At 34.0% G+C, this 19543-nt stretch overlaps 1 protein-coding gene and 1 pseudogene across 3 annotated transcripts; both read right to left on the bottom strand.

Moving 5' to 3' along the window:
- Positions 1-6454: 6454 nt before the first annotated feature.
- LOC101203431 (plasmodesmata-located protein 7) lies at positions 6455-9210 on the bottom strand. 3 transcript variants are annotated; one of them, XR_969546.2, is made up of 3 exons: positions 8220-9208; positions 7278-7391; positions 6455-6815 (listed from the first exon to the last, which is right to left on the bottom strand). XR_969546.2 is itself a non-coding variant. In XM_004151164.3 (3 exons), the coding sequence occupies exons 1-3, from the start codon at positions 8991-8993 to the stop codon at positions 6808-6810; spliced, it is 849 nt and encodes a 282-aa protein (XP_004151212.1). In that variant the 5' UTR covers positions 8994-9202; the 3' UTR covers positions 6455-6807. The 3 variants fall into 3 exon arrangements, 2 of the variants coding, with proteins under 2 accessions (XP_004151212.1, XP_031742165.1); XM_004151164.3 differs by having other exon boundaries at positions 8267-9202; XM_031886305.1 differs by lacking the exon at positions 6455-6815 and having other exon boundaries at positions 7274-7391; positions 8220-9210.
- Positions 9211-13941: 4731 nt separating this feature from the next.
- Positions 13942-17084, bottom strand: LOC116403929 (annotated as a pseudogene).
- Between the last annotated feature and the right edge of the window lie 2459 nt (positions 17085-19543).

Raw genomic sequence — 19543 nt, 5'->3', positions numbered from 1 at the left:
TTTATCCTCAGCTGATGCCAACTTATGGCAAGAAGCTATTAACGATGAAATGGATTCTCTTGAGTCAAATAGAACTTGATTGTGAAGGGATTAAAGACCTTGGTAGTGGAAGATTTTACAGAACCATTTCTCATTTTAATTTGTGAATCTAAAAATACCAATACATTGACGAAATAATACAGAAACTAATTTTCTTATTATAACTTAATGGCTAGACATGCTTTCTAATTATAGATTATAGAAAGAAAAACTTACATAGAATTGAGACACCACTCGTTGAAGACCTTCCTATTATGTGAGATGAAATTGGTTTGTGAGAAGAACCAACTGGGATGAGAAGAGTTTTAGAGAAAAATTATTTTACAGAAAAGCAAAATCATTAGTTTTATTTTGATTAAGAAAAACTATCTTTTCTTCTGCATATTTATAACTCTCTTTCCTTTATCGAATAGGAAAGGGAGTATGAGAGAATCGTTCAATTTTATTAATTTAAAAAATATTAAATCAATAGAAATTTGAAATCAACTAATTAACTAACAATTAATCAATTAATTAAATCATATTTCATTAAAAGTTTATTTAATGAATATCTCTCAAATATCTTATAGTTTTAAATTAATTTAATTAAATAAAATAAAATAAAATAAAATAAAACTAAACTATTAATTAATTCTCCAAGTAATTAATAGGTGGATTAAATATATTCTATTTAACTTAATATTTGAATCATATTCACATATAAATTTCTCTCATAACCAATAATTTTAATATGAATCCAATTCACATTAAATTAATATTTGAACTCATTTAAATAGTTTATCTCTCATAAATTAATTTTGAATCATATCTAAAATTAAATTTATATAATAAAGTTCAATTAAAATATAAACTTAATATTATTATGTATAACCATATATTATATTAATTTCCAAAGTGAATTTGAACATTTCAAAATACAACCAATATAAATAATTCTCACTATCCTTGATGAACTAGGAAGAGGACTAATGAACCTACAAATCAGAAGTTATAATGCTATGAGATTAATTGGGTAAACCCATTAACCACATTAGTCAATATTGGTTAATTGTATGTACACTCCACTAGAGACTCACAGTTGAACTCTTCTCACTGTAGATATATTTCTGTATCCACGGATATAGACCAATAACAGTAAGTTAGCCCTCCACGAATGTTCGTAACACCAGTTGGGTCAAATTACCATTTTACCCATGGGTTACCTCTAGTCCTTAAATATCAGTGCTCCTCTAATGAACAACCTGTTTATGGTAATAAACAGAAACTCCTCTCGTGCCATTGAGAGGGTAGGGTCATTTGTTCAAGTTCTGAAGATACTATTTAAGGAAACACTCATATACTTACCCTAAAATAAAGGAGTGAATTTCATCTTGTGTAATTATGTTCTCAGCTTCTCATTCAGTCTTATGCAAAAAATAATAAGCATATTGAGTCGAAATTTGGCTCATCTCATCCGTACAAATCAAAGGACAATCCCTCGCGAACAGGAGTTCATAATACACTCAAGAATAAGACTAAGTTACCTAGGTCATCCTAATGAAATAGAAAACTCAACTAGTTAACGGAGTTACATTTAGTGGTTGCTATTTCGTGGTACGGTCTTATGCAAACTCATTGCATAAGATACTCTCACTTACATGTCACCTCTACGGACATGTTGGATCATTGCGTTTGTATCAAATACAAAGTGAGTCATATCCATAGTATTACCAAGATAAAGTACCCAACTTTATCCCTATACTATAGGCCATTTAAGCTGATCTCAAACATTGATCACTGTATGACTCTACAGACTGTTCAAGACTCATCAAACAGCTTAGAATGTTAATTTATTGGATTTGGGTTATTAAGACAAAACTAATAATATATTCAATAACATGTGTTATAATAATAACACTTTATTAATAACGGTTAGTGGATTATATTTACAATCTACGAGTTTTAGGACATAAATCCCAATAGACTATTAATAGACTTACCTTCTTGTTCTAGAGTAATAGGGTGCAAATGGATTCTAGGGAAGAAATGCATGCATGATGGAACAATAAACAAGTACAAAGCCATACATGTAGTTAAAGGCTTTAGACAAAGAGAAAATATAGACTTTTTTGATACCTTCTCCCTAGTAACTATAATCATCTCAATTAGAGTGTTCATTTCTATAACAATCCTAAATTATCTTTAAGTACATCAAATGGATGTAAAGATCGATTTCCTAAATGGTGAATTAGAAGAAGAAATTTATATGGAACAACCTGATGGTTTCTTAGTTCATGGTCAAGAGAATAAAGTTTGTAAATTAGATAAATATATCTATGGTTTAAAACAAGCTCCTAAGCAACGACATGAAAAATTTGATAATCTAATCATTTCGAAAGGATTTAAAGTTAATGAAAATGACAAATGCATCTACTATGAGTAGGAAAATAGCTTGTGTCAATTATATGCTTATACGTAGATGATATGTTAATCTTTCGATCAAACTTGCACGTCATAAATGATGTAAAACAATGTTGAGTGCAGATTTTGACATGAAAGACTTATGAGAAGCTAATGTAATCTTGATATAAAAATTATTAAGTCTGAAAAAAGAATCTTTCTTTGGATCAATCTCACTATATAAAAAATATTTTAAAGAAATATAATTATTTTGATAGTAAACCAACATGTACTTATGATTCTAGAGTAAATTTGTTCAAGAACACTAGTGATAGTCTTAACCAATCATAGTATGCGACCATTACCGACAGTCTCGATATGCTATTGATTGCACTAAGGCATACATGATTATGTTGTAGCATTATTATGTACGTTTACAAGCAAACATAATACTAGAATTGAAATATTGTTAAAAGAGTTATGAGATAATTAAAGAAAATTCATAACGTAGGATTACAATAGCAAAAGTTTTTTGTTGTCGTAGAAGGTTACAACGATGCAGATTGAAACTCCTCTTGGATGACTCTATATCTTTAATATAACAAGTGGAGTTGTTGCTTGGAAATTCAAGAAACATATTATTTTGGGCCAGTCAATGATAGAGTTTGAAATGATATACTAGTAACAACTAATGAAGAAGCAAGCTGGGTTTGGAGCTTGTTGTCTTAGGTTCCTATATGGGATAAATTGATACCAACCATGTTGATCCATTGCACTAGTGTTGCAGCAATCGCAAAAGTGTAGAACCATTATTATAACACGAAAGATGACAAATATGTCGTAAGCACAATACCATTAGAGACTTTCTCACTACTTATGTTGCTATAGTGGATCTTATAGGAATTGATGAAAAATGAATCATTTGTGAGGTAAACCCAACTTGTAGACAAAAGATCCCAAGAAACAAGTTCAAAGGGTAATAACTTATCACAAGTGATATGGAAAGAATCATGTTCAAATAATTAGAAGTTTCATTTGTATTCAGAGTAATATTATGATATCTTGAACAGAATGAAAATGTTGAATTTTGTTCTTAATGAGATCTATACTTGATGCAATTGGAGTACCTAGCTACAAGAGTACTCTTTTATAGATTCACCTTCATGGACTTGGAAGTGAGAGTCACTTTCAATGAAAATTTTTAGGCAAATTCTTTATGGCATCCATAGAAATGGGATAGATGTGTTAGGCCTTAAAGCACAGACTTTCGAACTACACTTGAATAATGTTGTGTGTAAGATGTTGTTAGAAATGGAGTTCTCAAAACTAAAGAGTTATTCTATTGTATTCTAAATCATCTTCACGTAAAAGTTCAAATACACGGACCCTTTTCTTAAGCACAATAGTATACACATTGACACTGCTTGGTGAAAATGTTTTTAAAGGTTTTAAATTGAGGACTATTAACAAAAAAAAAATTCAAGTGGGAGATTGTTGATGAAAATTTTGTTTGAAAAAAATATATTAATATTTTATTCCAAGTTGAGATTCTTACATTGCTAAGAAACAAAGTGGAAGCTCCCTTATATACAAACCTTATGTCGTGGGTTTGGACCCCAAGGGATACCTATGCTTTAGAAAGGTGGGGAGATAGACAAATATGTGAATTTTTTATATCTCCACACTCAAGCATCGCCTATGTTAGTCCATCCATTTCTTTTACTAATAAAATTAGTTTTTTAAGGTGTTGATTTTGAGCGCGTTGAAGGCGAGGCGTTGAAATCTTGAATGCTTTGAGAGGTACTGATATTTGAGACCATGATGTGTTAAGACTTTGGAACACGTTGTGATGCAATGCATTTGAGATCATTGAGTGGGTCGACCATCACTACAAGAAAATGGTAATCTCTTGACACAAAAAAATGTCGGAAGATATATGCAAAAGCGTTGAAAAAGGATGATCTCCCGATGCATAAATGTGCATTAGGATCGAAGTTGAACAAAATGAGTCGAAAGAGAATCTTCCGACGCTTCATTTTATGCGTTGAAAGATTTTCTATTACCAATATATTCTACCCTATAATGAAAGAAAATGGGAGCCCAACTTGATTTTATGTTCCTAACCAATGATTTTTTTCTTTTACATTGTTGATTGTTTTGAGAAGAAAATATCTAAAAAGACGAGAGGGGGGAAAATATTGAAAAAGAAAAATTAAAGAAGATCCTTCTCCAATGTTGTATCGAGAAGCATCTTCCAATTACAAAAGTCGAAAGAAAAGAATAAAATCATATCTGGCTTAGGATGAGGGAGAAAAAGATGGGCCTTCTTCAACCACCATCTTCCATTCTATGATTTTCAGTCATATACAAAATGTGGTGAAGCTAAGTGATTATGAAACAAAAATCAGAATCAGACAACCAAATGATTACGAAGATAAAAATGGCTTGCTTGGAACGAAGTGGTTCCGAATGCTGGTATTTTTGTAAAAAAGAATTACTAAGAATTATTTTTAGTATTTGGTGATCGTGTGTTTTTTTATCAAGATAAAAGATTTTAAACATTGATCTATTTATTAGGGAGTTTGTTGGATAAATTATTATTTATTTTAAAAGATAAAAGGTTGACCAATTTATTAGGAATCTTAATAGATATCTTTTAACCAATATGATCAGAGAGATCTATATCTATTGTTGTTGCTCGCCAGGTTGTTTTTTTTAACGACATTGGACCTTAATTCGAAAAGTAGTATTTGTCAAAGAAGTTTTTGAAGGTATTGCAGTTACCTTATGAGTTATGACAGGTTATTAATTGAAGATCGTCAAGTGATTTGACAGAGTATCGATTAATAAGAAATATGAATAAAAAGGCTGAGATAGTTGTATCGTGGTCAATGAATTCAGAGAGAGTCTGAATTCATCTTCAAGGAGATTCACGTTTATCGTCAGGGGAGCCTGAGTTTATCTTTTAAGTTATGGTGATAACTTGTTAATGTATTTTTAGGGTTAAGTTACAAACTTTTGAATCTCAATAATATTTCTTATTTGAGCAAAGAAGCTCCCCAGTTGTAGGTTGTATTTGCCGAATTGGGTTATCAAAGTCTTCTGTGTTATTTGTTCGTTTTATTACGTGCATTTTATTACATTAGTATGTTTTGTTACATTAGCTATTCCTGCAATTAATCATGTTAGTCTTATCTAGAGGATATTATTTATCGTCTCACCTATTTTTCACTGGTGATGGACGAAAGAGTAGTTATGGCAATGGTAAGAAGAAGAACCCGTTTGCCGACAGTGTTCTATCTCACGACACCCTTTCTCTTGACAATGTAAAGCTACGTCGGGAGATCTGTACATTCTTGTAGTGCATTCAAGCATTACACTTTGATGGAAGCATTACATTTTGATATTGATCGTTGAGGCATTACAGATCTTAGGCGTCAATGATCTTATGACAATTGATACGTTATGAAACCTGCTACTATATGTAGTTATGTCTTCGTCTCATTTTTGCATTATCAGAAAATATATATCTTACAAGACAATTCTCTCTAAACTTCCTCTTCTATTTTTCGTTTTTTGAGTAAAGTCATTCACGAGTATTTGGTATTCCAATTGGTTTTGGTGCAGTTTTGATTGAGTATTTGTCTATTTTAACTTGGGGGCGATGCGACAATATTAAGAATTATTTGCACTTCAAGCAAAGTCGTGAAATGTCTTAAAGAGAGTGTAGTCTACAACTCAGCCTTCATTTAACAAGTTTTTTGTCTTGCAACTAGACGTTCTATTCAGGCGACCACCAGTCTAGGTGTTCTATTTAGGCGACCACCAATCAGGTGATCAATTTAGGCATTCTATCTAGGTGACCATCTTCTAGACAACTTTCATCTAGGTGATTAATTCATCAGATGTCCAAGCTAAGTTTCTGGAGTTTATTTTCTAGGCATCCAAAATTGAGATGCCAAATTGTTGCTTCACAACATTGTCGAGTACCAGTTCCAACAAAAGATAAAATATAGAAAGCAAAAAAAAAAAGAGATAAATACCAACAGTGTAAGTAGAGTAGTATTATTATATTTTTAAAAAAATGAAAAATTCTCTCCATCTTTTACAAAGAATGCACCACAGTTTCCACAATAACAGAGAAGAAATATTTCTCTCTTTTTCATCTCTCTATGGCATTTCTTTTGTGCCAACTAAATATTACACAAACTTCACTTGGGAAACACCAAATAATATAAAAGCAAATCCAAACAATATAAATAAAGTAAAAAACTAAAATGTGGAATTAAGCCAAAAAAAAAAAAAAACCAACCAGCAGCAACCCAATATCCTTCACCTTTAGAGGTTGAATTTGTAAATTAAAGCTTTTCCATTTGCTATATTTTATTATTATTTACCTGCATTACCAACAAAACAAACCAAATTCTTCAATACCAACTCTATCCATGCATCCTATTTATTCAAAACAATATATATATAATATAAATATGCAAATATATATACAAATATATATGTCTATGTGTGTGTATATATATCATGGGTAACTTTAGTTATCAAAAGAACAAAAAAAGTAATTTGGAATAATGTGCTATGAGAAAAGTGTGTTGTTTTACAAATGAAAAAAAAAAAAAAACAAGTTGATAAAAGCTACTGTTTTAAATTTTGTAGAATGCTTTACCTAAAAAGTATACTTTTAATCTTTTTTTTTTTAAAAAAAAAGTTCACTAACTATTTTACCTTAATTTGAATCTCTATTATTGATATAAAATAAAATTTTACATTATTTAGAAATATTTTAACTCATTCAAACAAATTTCTTAAATAAAGAAAATAAAAGAGAGGGTGGAAAATTGAATTACCAGATCGTTCAAACACCTTTCTAATAAAGACAAGAAAAATGATAACAAGAGCAACTCCAGCTAATAGCCCAATGATAATCGCAAATGTCTTCTCACCATCACCATTAGATTTATCTGTTCAATTCACCACGTTACAATCCCAAACAATATAATGTTAAAACTAAAATAATATTTTCTTCTTAAAACATTTTTAGCCCTCCAACCTTCGTAAACCTATCAATTTGATCTCCAAGTTATTATTTTTCTTAATTTAGTTCGTTTGCTTTTATTTTTTTTGTTTTTAATTCAATTCTTCACAATAATATGTAGCCAATTTTTAGAATAATTGTTAGGTAAAAGAAAATTATGGTTAGTTTTGATGAAATTTTTATACATTAAGACTTTGTTCAGTAATCAATCGATTTTGTTTTCTACTTTTTATTTTTAAAAATTTTGTTTATTCTTTTTCTCACATCTATCTTTTATTCTCTGGATCAATTTTTTTTAAAATAAAATAGTTCTTGATTTGGTTTTTAAAAATTAAATATTAGAAAACAATAGAAAACAGAAAAAATAAAACAAATGTTTATGAAAGAGAATATTAATGTTCAAAGACCGAGGTTTCATATGATTACCATTAAATTATGTTTAGTTTTCTTCACAACTTTGGTGAACTTTTTTCCCAACCCTTGAAAACACACTTCAATTCTGAAGAATCTAAAATAATCTTCAAATGTTTTTATAATATGTTTAGGTAATAGAACAAAAAAGAGTATTTATAAATTTCTATATATAATTTTTTTTAAAATAATGTTGAATATCAAGCAAGGTATAAATTCCGGAAATTTATAAAAAAAAAAAAAAAAAAAAAGGAGTTAATTCTACTGAATAATTACTTCGATGAATATTAATTTATAAAAAGAGAACAGAAAAGAAAAAGGAAAAGAAAGAGAAAGGGATTACCAAGGAAATGGCAGTAGTAGTAGTAGTAGTGGTGAGAAATGGCTTACCATGATGGGCCTTAGAGAAAACAGGAGGCCCATGAGTGTTATACCTTGCATAACACTTTCCCAAAAACATATCCCCAAAATCCGCCGTCCCACAATCGCTTTTCAACCGTCCAATAGCCTCTCCTAAACAATCCTGACACTCACTCCCACTCAAATCCCCTACACACTGAGCAACTCCTTGTACTTTCCCAGCCCCGCCCACTCTATACCCCCCACTCGCCCCCACCAACGCCCCTAACACCGCATCCCTCCGCCCCATCGCCTCCTCCTCGTACCCCACCGACGGCCCACACTTCTTCAGCACCACCGTCTTATCCTCCACCCCGAGAAAGCTCGAGTTGTCGTACTTCACGTAGCATCCCTCCAGCTGCAGCGCCCCGCCACATGTGTCTGAGCAGAGTCCACCTAGCTGCGTCACAGCGCGGGCAATGCATGTGGCGCAGTCTGGCATCGAGAGGTCGCCCCGACATTGGTAGAGACCCGAGAGGGCGTCTTGTGGTGAGGAGCCTTGGATGGTGTAGTTGTTGTAGGAGGAGTATGTGGCTGAGTTGACTAGGGAGGTGAGTAGTGAGTTGAGATTTGACTCGTAACCAGAGTTTGGGGAGTAGCGAAGTTGGGTGCAGCCACCGAAGACGAAGGTGTCTATGGCGGAGAGGGAAAAGAAGGGGAGGAATGAGAAAGAAAGGCCGAAGAGGAGGATAAGAAGTTGTGAACGAAGAGGGGTCATGCTTGTTTTTTTTTCTTTTTTTTTTCTTTTTTTGAGTTTTTAGGCTATGTTATGTGTAATGGAATTGGAATGAAACCTGTAATTTGTAGGACATTATGTATTTATGGTTGTTGTTTTGTTAATGAGGGAATTGTAATGGATGCATGATGGATTTATATATCAATTTATGTGACTCTGCTTTGCTTGCTTACTGTGAGATGGATGACAACATGGACAACACCACCACCTTTTACATCTTTATTTTCTCACACTATCACATTATTCGAAAAATTCGCCATAATGTATAAAATTGAGAAGAAAAAGGTGAATGTAAAAATAGTACAATATAAAACTTTGATTACAATTCTAAAGCTTAATAGTTAAGATATATACTTAATATTATTTTAAAGGTGTCCATGATTTAGTACATATTTAATTGGTTTAAAACAAACAAGTTAGTCCACTTATTTTGTCATTATTGAACTAAAAAGATGTAGGAGAGAGAAGCTATAAAATGTAGTTTAATTTGTATTTGTTTGTATTTCTAGGAGACTATGCCTACCAAATGGTTTTAGGTCGTGGATGCCTTTCTCACTCTCCCTATTTTGATGTTCTTCTATGGCCTTCGTCCCTGCCCCATTTGTCTCTTTTTATTATTGATAATAATTATTCTTTTTATTTACAAATGTTATTACAATAATGAGTTTAGTTATTATTATTATTATTATTATTATTATTATTATTATTATGTAAATATCAAATATTTAAAATTTATGTTTTATGGTTTAAATAAATTTGATTGGTAATGATTTCTTTTTCCTACTTTCTGTGGTGGCTTTTAACTCATTGTAAATCTCTTTTATTTTATTTTCTTTTCTTTTTAAAAAACTCTTAATTGTATGTTAAAAAAAAATTGATTTTAACTTTTGATTTAACAGGTTGTATAGATAAGTTAAATGTTTTAAAGTAAAAAGTAATACTATAGTCATATGGTACAAAAATAACAATAAACTCATTCATTGTTTGTTATATAAGAAAGTATTAAAAGAATGATACGAAATACAGAAAATAAAACAACATATTATTTAATGACATGTCAGAGTATTAACTAGAAAGAAATATGTACTGTAGAACTCAATAAGTTGAAAGTATGTGAACCCTACTAACATATATGACAAAGCTTTTAAAGTATCCTTTATAGGTTATCATTGTGTACGTACAATGACACTTTAAAACTGTCAATGTATATAAATTACATGTTTTACTATTTGTTTTATTTGTTATTCTTTTATATATATATATTTATTCTAAAATTTTATCTTATATATTCTATTGTAAGGATTTGATTGGAGTAAAATAAAAGTCAACTTGTTATATATTATATTTGATTGGAGGAATATATTTCTATCAAGAGTATTTATGTATCTAGGTACTCTATTTGACATCAAGTATAGATCTAACTAAAAACAAAGTTCAACATTTTCCTTCACTTCAAGGGATCATATGCTAATACTCTAGATCATAATTAGAATGAAATTTTGGATTAAACATGATTGTCTTAACATCACGCTCCATCCTAAATGTCACTTTATGCGACCAAATGGTGTCGTGCCTTCAAACACTCAACGCGTAACTACTGTGAGGTAAAACGCTAAATGTTGCCTAGTAAACAAAAATTAAATACAACCAACAATTTTAAACATAGAATTCAAACATGAATGGAATGATACGACTTCGTTGAGTTTTCAAAATGGAGTACATTTGGTGCTTAATACAATTTTTTTCTTGAGAGAACAAAATACAAATTAACAACATTTAGACTTTTCTCGCCTACCTTCTACATGCTATGCTAGCTGACAGTGGCCACTACCCAAATGATGCGATCACAAGGCTCACTAGGCTATCAAGGCCACAAATCCAACGTTGGATGTCCTTCGTTATATGAGGGGGAGGGGGAATAAAACAAAATATTTGACAGGTTAGACAAAAACGTTTAGTGAGTGGGATTTTTTCTCCCCACCTTTAATTTATCATAGTTGCTCTAATGCAATATATGTATTTCGCTAAATTAGGTGATAAATAATAAACAATACTAATTACTAGTTAATATTTTATTTAACTAAGTGGATGCACCATTTTGGTGGGGTGAAACAATTAAAACTTATCGTGTTATGTTATCAATAGAATTCAAAAGTCTAAGAAGACAACTTCAACATATGAAGTCTTTAAGAGAATAAGAAACCAAACTTGTCATATTTTAGAAAATGGAGATGTCTAGCCTATGTTAGAATTCTAGATCCTAATAAAAGAAAGTTTGCTAGTAGAACCAATGAATTTGTCTTTATAGAATATGGAGTAAATAGTAAAACCTATAGGTTATATGACCTAGTAAATAAAGTGATTATAAAATCAAATTGTGTTGATTTCTCTAAGAGTAAATTTCTCTATATATTAAGAAATAGTGGGGGACTCGAGTTCTAATAATCTAACAACTAGTGGGAGCTCGAGTTATAGTAGTCTATACCTTTAGTTAGAGCTCAAACTTCAAATGAGGAAGTAAATCATGAGCCTAGGATGTGTAAAACCATTTTTATTGTTAAAGACTTTTGAGATGACTTCAAAACCAACAATGTAGAAGAAGATCCTAAAGATCTATGTGAAGTGTCCTATCCTCAGTAGATGCCAACTTATGAAAAAAAGTTATAAACAATGAAATGGATTCTCTTAAGTCCAATAGAACTTGGCATTTAGTACCTCTAACTGCAAATCAAAAGGATGCATAGGTTCTAAGGAGGAAACATAAACATGATGTAACAATAGACAAAAACAAGACCAGATTTGTAGGTAAAGACTTTAGACAAAGAGAAAACGTAGACTTCTTTGATACTTTCTACCATGAGAATCACTTCAATCAGAGTATTGATTTCTAAAACAACCCTAAATAATCTTTCAGTACATCAAATGGATGTAAAGACTGCTTTCTTAAATGGTGAATTAGAAAAAGAGATTTATATGAAACATGAACCTAAACATTAATCTGGAATATTCCATAGTTCATAGTCAAGAAAATAAAGTTTGTAAATTAGATAAATCTCTCTATGGATTGAAACAGGATCCTAAGCAATAACATGAGAACTTTGGCAATCCAATCATTTATAAAGGACTCAGAGTTAATTAAAGTGACAAATGCATCTATTATAAGTTTGAAAATAGCTTCTTGCTCGCGGTTGTCCCCCACGGCGGGGATTCTTCTCCGGCCAGCCATCCGTCCGAGAATCGAGGCTGCTCTGATACCACTTGATGTAATTCAAGTCTGGATTTAATTTCTCAAAATGAATTCTCTGCCTCTAATGGCTAAGAGAAGGAGTATTTATTAGTAGTTGATATAACTGTTTTTTTATGAAATAGTTTTAACAGTTAACAGTTTAAACAATTAAATTGTTTTACTAACTATCTAGCTGTTAGTTAACAGTTTAAACAGTTAAACTGTTTTATTAACTATTCTATATTACATCATTCCACCCCCTGAGATGGAACTCGACCCGAGTGACCCTAGTCTGCTAAGTTGAAACTGTCTGGAGCATAGTATTGCTTTAAGTCTGCCACGTTAAAGATTGGGTGAATATGCATGTCTGGTGGTAGTTCTATCTTGTAGGCATTTTCTCCAACTTTCTTTAGGATACGGAATAGACCAAGTTGTCTGTCTTTGAGTTTATTGTATGTGTCAGTGGGAAATCGATTTTTACCATGGTGGATCATTACTAAGTCTCCTTGGGAAAAGCCAGCTTGTCTTCTTTTCTTATTAGTTGTTTTCTTATAGGATTCTATTGTTTGCATTAGGTGATCATATACTTCTTTATGCACTCTTTCAATGTTCTCAATCATCTTTTCAGCTTCATCATTAATGTCCACGACTGTAGGGAGTGTGGCAAGGTCAAACGTTAATCGTGGTTGTTTAGTATATACAACGTCGAATGGGCATCTGTTAGTTGCTCTATTCTTCATATTGTTAAATGCAAACTCGGCCTGAGCAAGTGCCAAATCCCACTGCTCTGGTTTAGTCCCACTAAGACAACGTATTAGGTTGCCTAGTGTTCTATTAGTGACCTCGGTCTGTCCATCTGTTTGTGGATGTGCTGTAATACTGAATTTCAGAGTCGTGTCAAGTTTCTTCCATAGGGTCCTCCAATAGTGGCTTAAGAATTTCACATCCCGATCGGACACAATTATTTTTGGTACTCCATGTAGGCGTACTATTTCTCTGAAAAACAGATTGGCTATATAGATTGCATCATTCGTCTTTTTGCACGCAATGAAGTGGGCCATTTTACTGAATCTGTCTACTACAACCATGACCGAGTCATACAGCCTTTGAGTCTTTGGTAATCCTACCACGAAGTCTACTGATAAGTCTTCCCAAATGGAAGTTGGGATGGGCAGTGGAGAGTATAACCCAGTATTAGTACTTGAGCCTTTAGCTCTTTGGCATATAGGACATCTTTTAATGAAATTGTTTGAATCTCTCCTGAGTTGTGGCCAATAATACCTCTTGGAAATTGTCTCGAATGTTTTGTCTTGCCTGAAATGTCCAGCCAGACCACCCGAGTGAGCTTCCTTTAATAGGGCTTCTCGTAATGAGGTGTGAGGTATGCATAGTTGTTCCCCTTTGAATAGAAAACTTCCACAATATGGAAGTCTTCAGCTTTAATATAATTAGTGCATTTGTACCAAACTTCTGAAAAGTCGGTATCTTCCTCGTATAGGTCGGGAAGATGTTTAAATGCCACGACTTCTGAGGAGAGAAGTGTGAGTAAGGAACTCTTTCTGCTGAGGACATCTGCCACCTTATTTTCTTTGCCACTTTGGTGTTTGATCACAAAGTCAAACCTTTGTAGGAAAGAGATCCATCGTGCGTGCATTCGGCTGATAGTTCTTTGGGACTGGAGGTATTTTAGTGAAAAATGGTCAGTCAACAGTATAAATTTTTTGCATAATAGGTAGTGCTCTCACTGTTTGAGTGCCGAACGAGAGCATATAATTCCTGCTCATACGTACTCCAAGACTGTCTAGATGAGCTTAGCTTTTCACTAAAATATTCGATGGGATGACTTCGTTGAGAGAGAACAGCCCCAACCCCTGTTCCGCACGCATCCACAGCCACTTCAAATGGTAAAGTGAAGTCTGGTAGTTGAAGTATGGGGCTGGAAGTCAACCTCCTTTTAATGTCGTCAAAGTTATCTTGCTGTTGTTGGGTCCACTTAAAGTTTCCTCCCTTTAGGCAGTCAGTGAGCGGTGCTACCAATGAGCTGAAGTTTCTTATAAATCTTCTGTAAAAGGAAGCCAAGCCAAGGAAGGCTTGTATCTCCTTAATAGAGGTTGGTGTGGGCCAAGTATGGATATCCTCTACTTTCTTTGGTTCCATGCCTATGCTCTCTTGCTTGATTATAAAGCCAAGAAAGGCAATTTCCCTTCTAAAGAATGTGCACTTTTTGGAATTGATGTATAGTTCTGTCTCCATTAGGACTTGGAATAGTTTTCTTAAGTGCAGTATGTGCTCATCATAGTTGGTGTTGTATACAAGTATGTCATCGAAATAGACAACTATAAACTTGTTAAGGAAGGGGAGAAGTACCTGGTTCATTAGTCTCATGAAGGTACTAGGGGCGTTTGATAGGCCAAAGGGCATGACCATCCATTCGAATAAGCCTTCATTGGTTTTGAAGGCTGTTTTCCACTCGTCCCCCGGTCTGATCCTTATTTGATGATAGCCGCTTTTCAAGTCAATCTTTGAAAAGATGGTAGTCTTGCCTAGTTGATCCAGCAAGTCTCCAATTCGAGGGGGAATCGGTACTTTACAGTAATTCGGTTGATAGGCCTGCTGTCTACACACACTCTTCAGCTTCCATCCTTCTTTGGTGTAAGTAATGCAGGCACAGCACATGGGCTAACGCTTGGCTTGATGTGGCCCTTTCTCAGCAGCTCTTCTATGTGATCGTGTAGGATTTTGTACTCTTCTGGACTCATTTTGTAGTGGGGTAAGTTGGGTAGTAATGCTCCTAGGATGAGGTCAATTTGGTGTTGAATGTCACGTGTGGGTGGCAATCCCTGTGGTTCTCTCTTTAGGTGAGGGAATTCTGTGAGTAACTCCTTCAGCTTTGGATCAGTGACCTCATCTTCCTCTCCCTTGGACTTGTCAGTAACTACAAGTCCCAATAGGTCTTGTTCTCTTTCTCTCAAAATTTTCTTCCCACTTACTGTGATGAAGAGCTGCCCCTTCTTTTTCTGCCTTATGCCTTATGTGTTTTTTCTTGTTAGTGGGAGGAGGACTACTTTCTTTCCCATCCATTGGAACTCGTAGGTGTTTTCTCTCCCCCTATGTAGGGTTCGAGTGTCATGTTGCCAAGGTCTGCCTAGTAGTAAGTGGCACACATCCATCTCAATCACGTCACACACAATATGATCTTTGTAGTTGTTTCCAATGGAAAGTGGTACTGTACAAATCTCATTGATTGTGGCTTCCCCTCCCTTCTTCATCCATCCAATCTTGTAAGGATCAGGGTAGGGGTCTGTCTTCAAGTTAAGGACGACCACGATTTTCTTTTGCTACAAAGTTTTCACTGCTTCCACTATCAATTATGATATTGCATACCTTGCCATTGATAGTGCATCTTGTCTTGAATAAACTGTGTTGCTGGGGGTTGTCTCTTCTTTAGGGGTGATGAGGACCCTTTGGATAACACACGAAACCCTATCCTCATCATCTGCTTCAATCAGCTCTGTTTCTTCTTCTCCTTCTTTGTCTTCTTTACTCATATCACTGCCTTCATCTTCAGCTAGTGCTATTGTTTTCCTATGGGGGCAGTTGTTGGATCAGTGGCCAGGTTCACCACATCGAAAACACTTCCCTAAGGACGGACGAGTGTAATTGTTTAGACGCTTCCCCCTGCCTGCTCCTTCTTTCTTTTTGCTTGCCTCTTGAGTATCGAACTCTTTACCCTTCTCAGCCACTGATGTTGCTGGCTGTTCCTCTGTCCTCCTGTTGTAAGGTTGCTTCTTGGTAGAGTTCGTCTCCCATGTAATCTTTCTGTTAGAGTTCTTCAATCGTGCTGTGATCATTTCCTCCACTGTTTCCACAAGAGAAATAGCTTCCGACAAGAAGCGAAAGGGCTGTAAATTTACCTTTTCCTTAATATCGAATCGTAATCCGCCAATGAACCTTGCAATATGATGTTGTTCGTTCTCACTCAGATTGGTTCTTGCGCTCAATCTGTGTAATTCTTCAATATATTATGCCACAGTTCGGCTCCCTTGGCGGCAATTTTGATATTGATTATACAATGTTTGTTCGTAGTTTGGTGGCAGAAAGCGTGCCTTCAAAAGCTTCTTCATCTTCTCCCACGATTGGATAGGTGGTTTGTCGAATTTCTGCCGATTTATTTCTAGTTGGTCCCACCAAGCCGAGGCTTCTCCCCTCAACTTTAGAGCCACCAAATGTACCTTTTTTCTCTCGGGTGTATCCATATAGTTGAAGAAGTTCTCTGTATTTTTAATCCAGTCCAAGAAAGATTCAATATCGCGCTTGCCGTTGTACGTTGACAAGTCAATTTTCATTTTGTAGTCATGATAAGTTTCTCGTCGTACCTCCTGCCCTCTGTAACCTTGGGGCATTCGATATTCTTCGTGGTCATTCCAAATATTTTCTTGCTCATCTCCACTTGATGATTCGTGGTCTTGCGCATTTTGCCACTCGTCATAATCTTCTTGGTCATTGTCGTCAGCGTATCGTGGTGGGGCATCCATTTGTCTCCTCATTTGATCGTTTCTTGGATTGGACAGGTGTCTAATATTCCTTCGTGCCCGTCGTCCTCCTCGGTTTCCTCCATGCCGATCATAGTCTTCTATCCTTGTCGGTGCCGGCAGGCTGTCTATTCTTCGGTTGAGGGAGTTCAAGTTATCCATTACTCTATTCATCTTGTCATGTAAATCTCCCAAGGAGTCTTCGACGACCAGCAAGCGAACCGTGGATGTCATTGGAGAGAGGGCGGCGATTTCCTCCACCTCTTCTTGCTCGCGGTTGTCCCCCGCGATGGGGATTCTTCTCCGGCCAGCCATCCGTCCGAGAATCGGGGCTGCTCTGATATCACTTGATGTAATTCAAGTCTGGATTTAATTTCTCAAAATGAATCCTCTGCCTCTAATGGCTAAGAGAAGGAGTATTTATTAGTAGTTGATATAACTGTTTTACTATCTAGCTGTTAGTTAACAGTTTAAACAGTTAAACTATTTTATTAACTATTCTATATTACATCAATATGCTTAAATGTAAATGGTATGTTAATCTTTGGATTAAACTTGCACGTCATAAATGATATAAAATCAATTGTTGAGTGTAAATTCTAACACGAAAAACTTAGGAGAAGCTAATGTAATCTTAAGCATAAAAGTCACTAGGTCATAAAAGAAAATTTCTTTGGATTAATCCCATTACATAGAAAAAATTCTAAAAAATATATAATGACTTTTATTATAAATCAACATGGTAGTACATCTTATGATTCTAGTGTAAGTGTTTTGTGACGGTGTTAATCAATCTGAGTATATGAGCGTTATTGTAAGTATCATATATGCTTCTGATTGCAATATGCCTAATATATATTATACTATAGGATTATTGTGTAGGTTTACAAGCAGGCCTAAGGTAGAACATTGGAATGTTGTAGAAAGAGTTATGAGATACTTATAGAAAATTGCCAGAACCGATGATTACATTACCAAAAGTTTTTCACTATCCTAGAAGGTTACAACGATGTATATTAGAGGAATTCCCTCTTAGATGGCTATATCATTAATATATCAAGTGGAGTTGTTGCTTCAAAATCCAAGAAACGGATTATTCTAACACAGTCAACAATGGAGTTAAAAATGATAACACTAACAATAGCTAGTCAAGAAGCAAGCTAAGCTAACTTAGAAACTTGTTATATGAGATTCCTTTATGGTTTAAATTAGTACTAGTCATACTGATCCATTATTGTGATAATACAACAATAATTGTAAACGTTCAGAGTTGTTATTACAAAAACAAGAGATGACAAATACTTGGTAAGTATAGTACCATTAGAGATTGTCTTATTATTGATGTAGTTATACTTGATCATGTGTGAAGTGATGAAATCTTGGAAGAAAGAAAGTTTTCAAAACCATAGAAAGTATAAGACTTGTGCTTATAAAAAAATGAATTACTTGTGAGGTAAACCCAACTTGTAAACTGAAAATCCCAAGAAACAAGTTCAACAGATGATAGCAATTAAAAATTGATATTAAGTGTGAGATTCTGATTGCGTACTACCTATGTGATAAGATTCATGCAGCAAGAATGGAATGCGAAGAAACTATCATTAAAGAGTAAATTGTGTACGTTTTGCGAGAAGATTACGTGATGGAAGGTGCTCTCTGGGAAGATGCAATGTGGCAAACTATTAGGCGATTTGAGCTTACTTCACTCAGAAGTAGTGACACGACCCTTGCATCAATAAGCTAACGATTGATTTGACCTTGGCGCGTAATCCAAATTCAGGATAAGGAATGGGTAGAGACACACGTAGCATTCTGGGATTTGACCAATTCTCACCGTCGACAAAGGTACTCATTCTAGCATGGATGTCTTCATCGAAAAAGCTTATAAATAGAAAGGAAAGTCCAATCCTTCTGAATTACTGTTACTTTAAATTCACTTAAGAAAAGCTTGAAATGAACTTCCAAAGTCTCTCGAAGATTTTGATCAAGTTTGAACTTGATTGGAAGGTGCAAAAGAGCTTGTGGATAGCAACTTGCTATTGTAGTTTTGAATGGATCTTCTTATAAAATATTTCCAAAACAAAAAGGGTTTTGAAAATGTATTTGAATCCGTGTGTGTATATTATTAAGACCATGAACTGCATGATTTCTTTCATGCTTTCCAATTCTGAAAATATGTATGACTTATAAATAGATTGAATTTATTATAAAATGGAATGAGGTATTCTAGAGAATGCACGAGACTTAATAAAGTTTAAATTAAGATTATCTTTTATACCTTATGCAATGTGATGTCTTATCTTTGTTGTGTGATATGAGATAAATGCTCTATTTCTTGTTGTGTGTTCCAGAATAGAATGTCTTATTCATGTTGTGTCATCTTGAGTAGAATGACTCATACTTGTATGAGATGCTCTTTGCTTGTTGTGTGATTTGACATTGGAAGACGCGTTATGCGTAGTGGGATTGATGGAATTTGTTAAATATGTTGAATTACTTTGCATAACTGCAACTTGACAAAATAGTGTGGTAAACACTTGAGCTGAAAAAATAGTACAAGATGTAATTAAACACGCAGAACAATTTTGCGAGATGATCATGATCATAGGCGAAATGCGTACATTGTGATATGAATTATGATGAATGATTTTAAATGGAAAATTTTACATATGATTTATGAAAATTATTAATGATTTGAGATAGTACGAATCGCATAACCCATTGGAATTGATTTGACTTAATACTCAATTGTCTTATTAAATAGAGTTCTATTT

Source organism: Cucumis sativus, chromosome 5 (assembly GCF_000004075.3).
Source record: "Cucumis sativus cultivar 9930 chromosome 5, Cucumber_9930_V3, whole genome shotgun sequence".
NCBI classification, from domain to species: domain Eukaryota; kingdom Viridiplantae; phylum Streptophyta; class Magnoliopsida; order Cucurbitales; family Cucurbitaceae; genus Cucumis; species Cucumis sativus.
The sequence above is the reverse complement of the archived record's forward strand: the minus strand, read 5'-3'. Positions and strand labels throughout refer to the sequence as shown.

Bases quoted from the DNA above. Each gene is read 5' to 3' on its own strand.
- LOC101203431 (XM_004151164.3), bottom strand. From the start codon at position 8,993: ATGACCCCTCTTCGTTCACAACTTCTTATCCTCCTCTTCGGCCTTTCT. The intron at 7,392-8,266 runs GTAAGCCATTTC...TGAATTGAACAG, and splicing joins TTTCTCTAAGGCCCATCATG to ATAAATCTAATGGTGATGGT.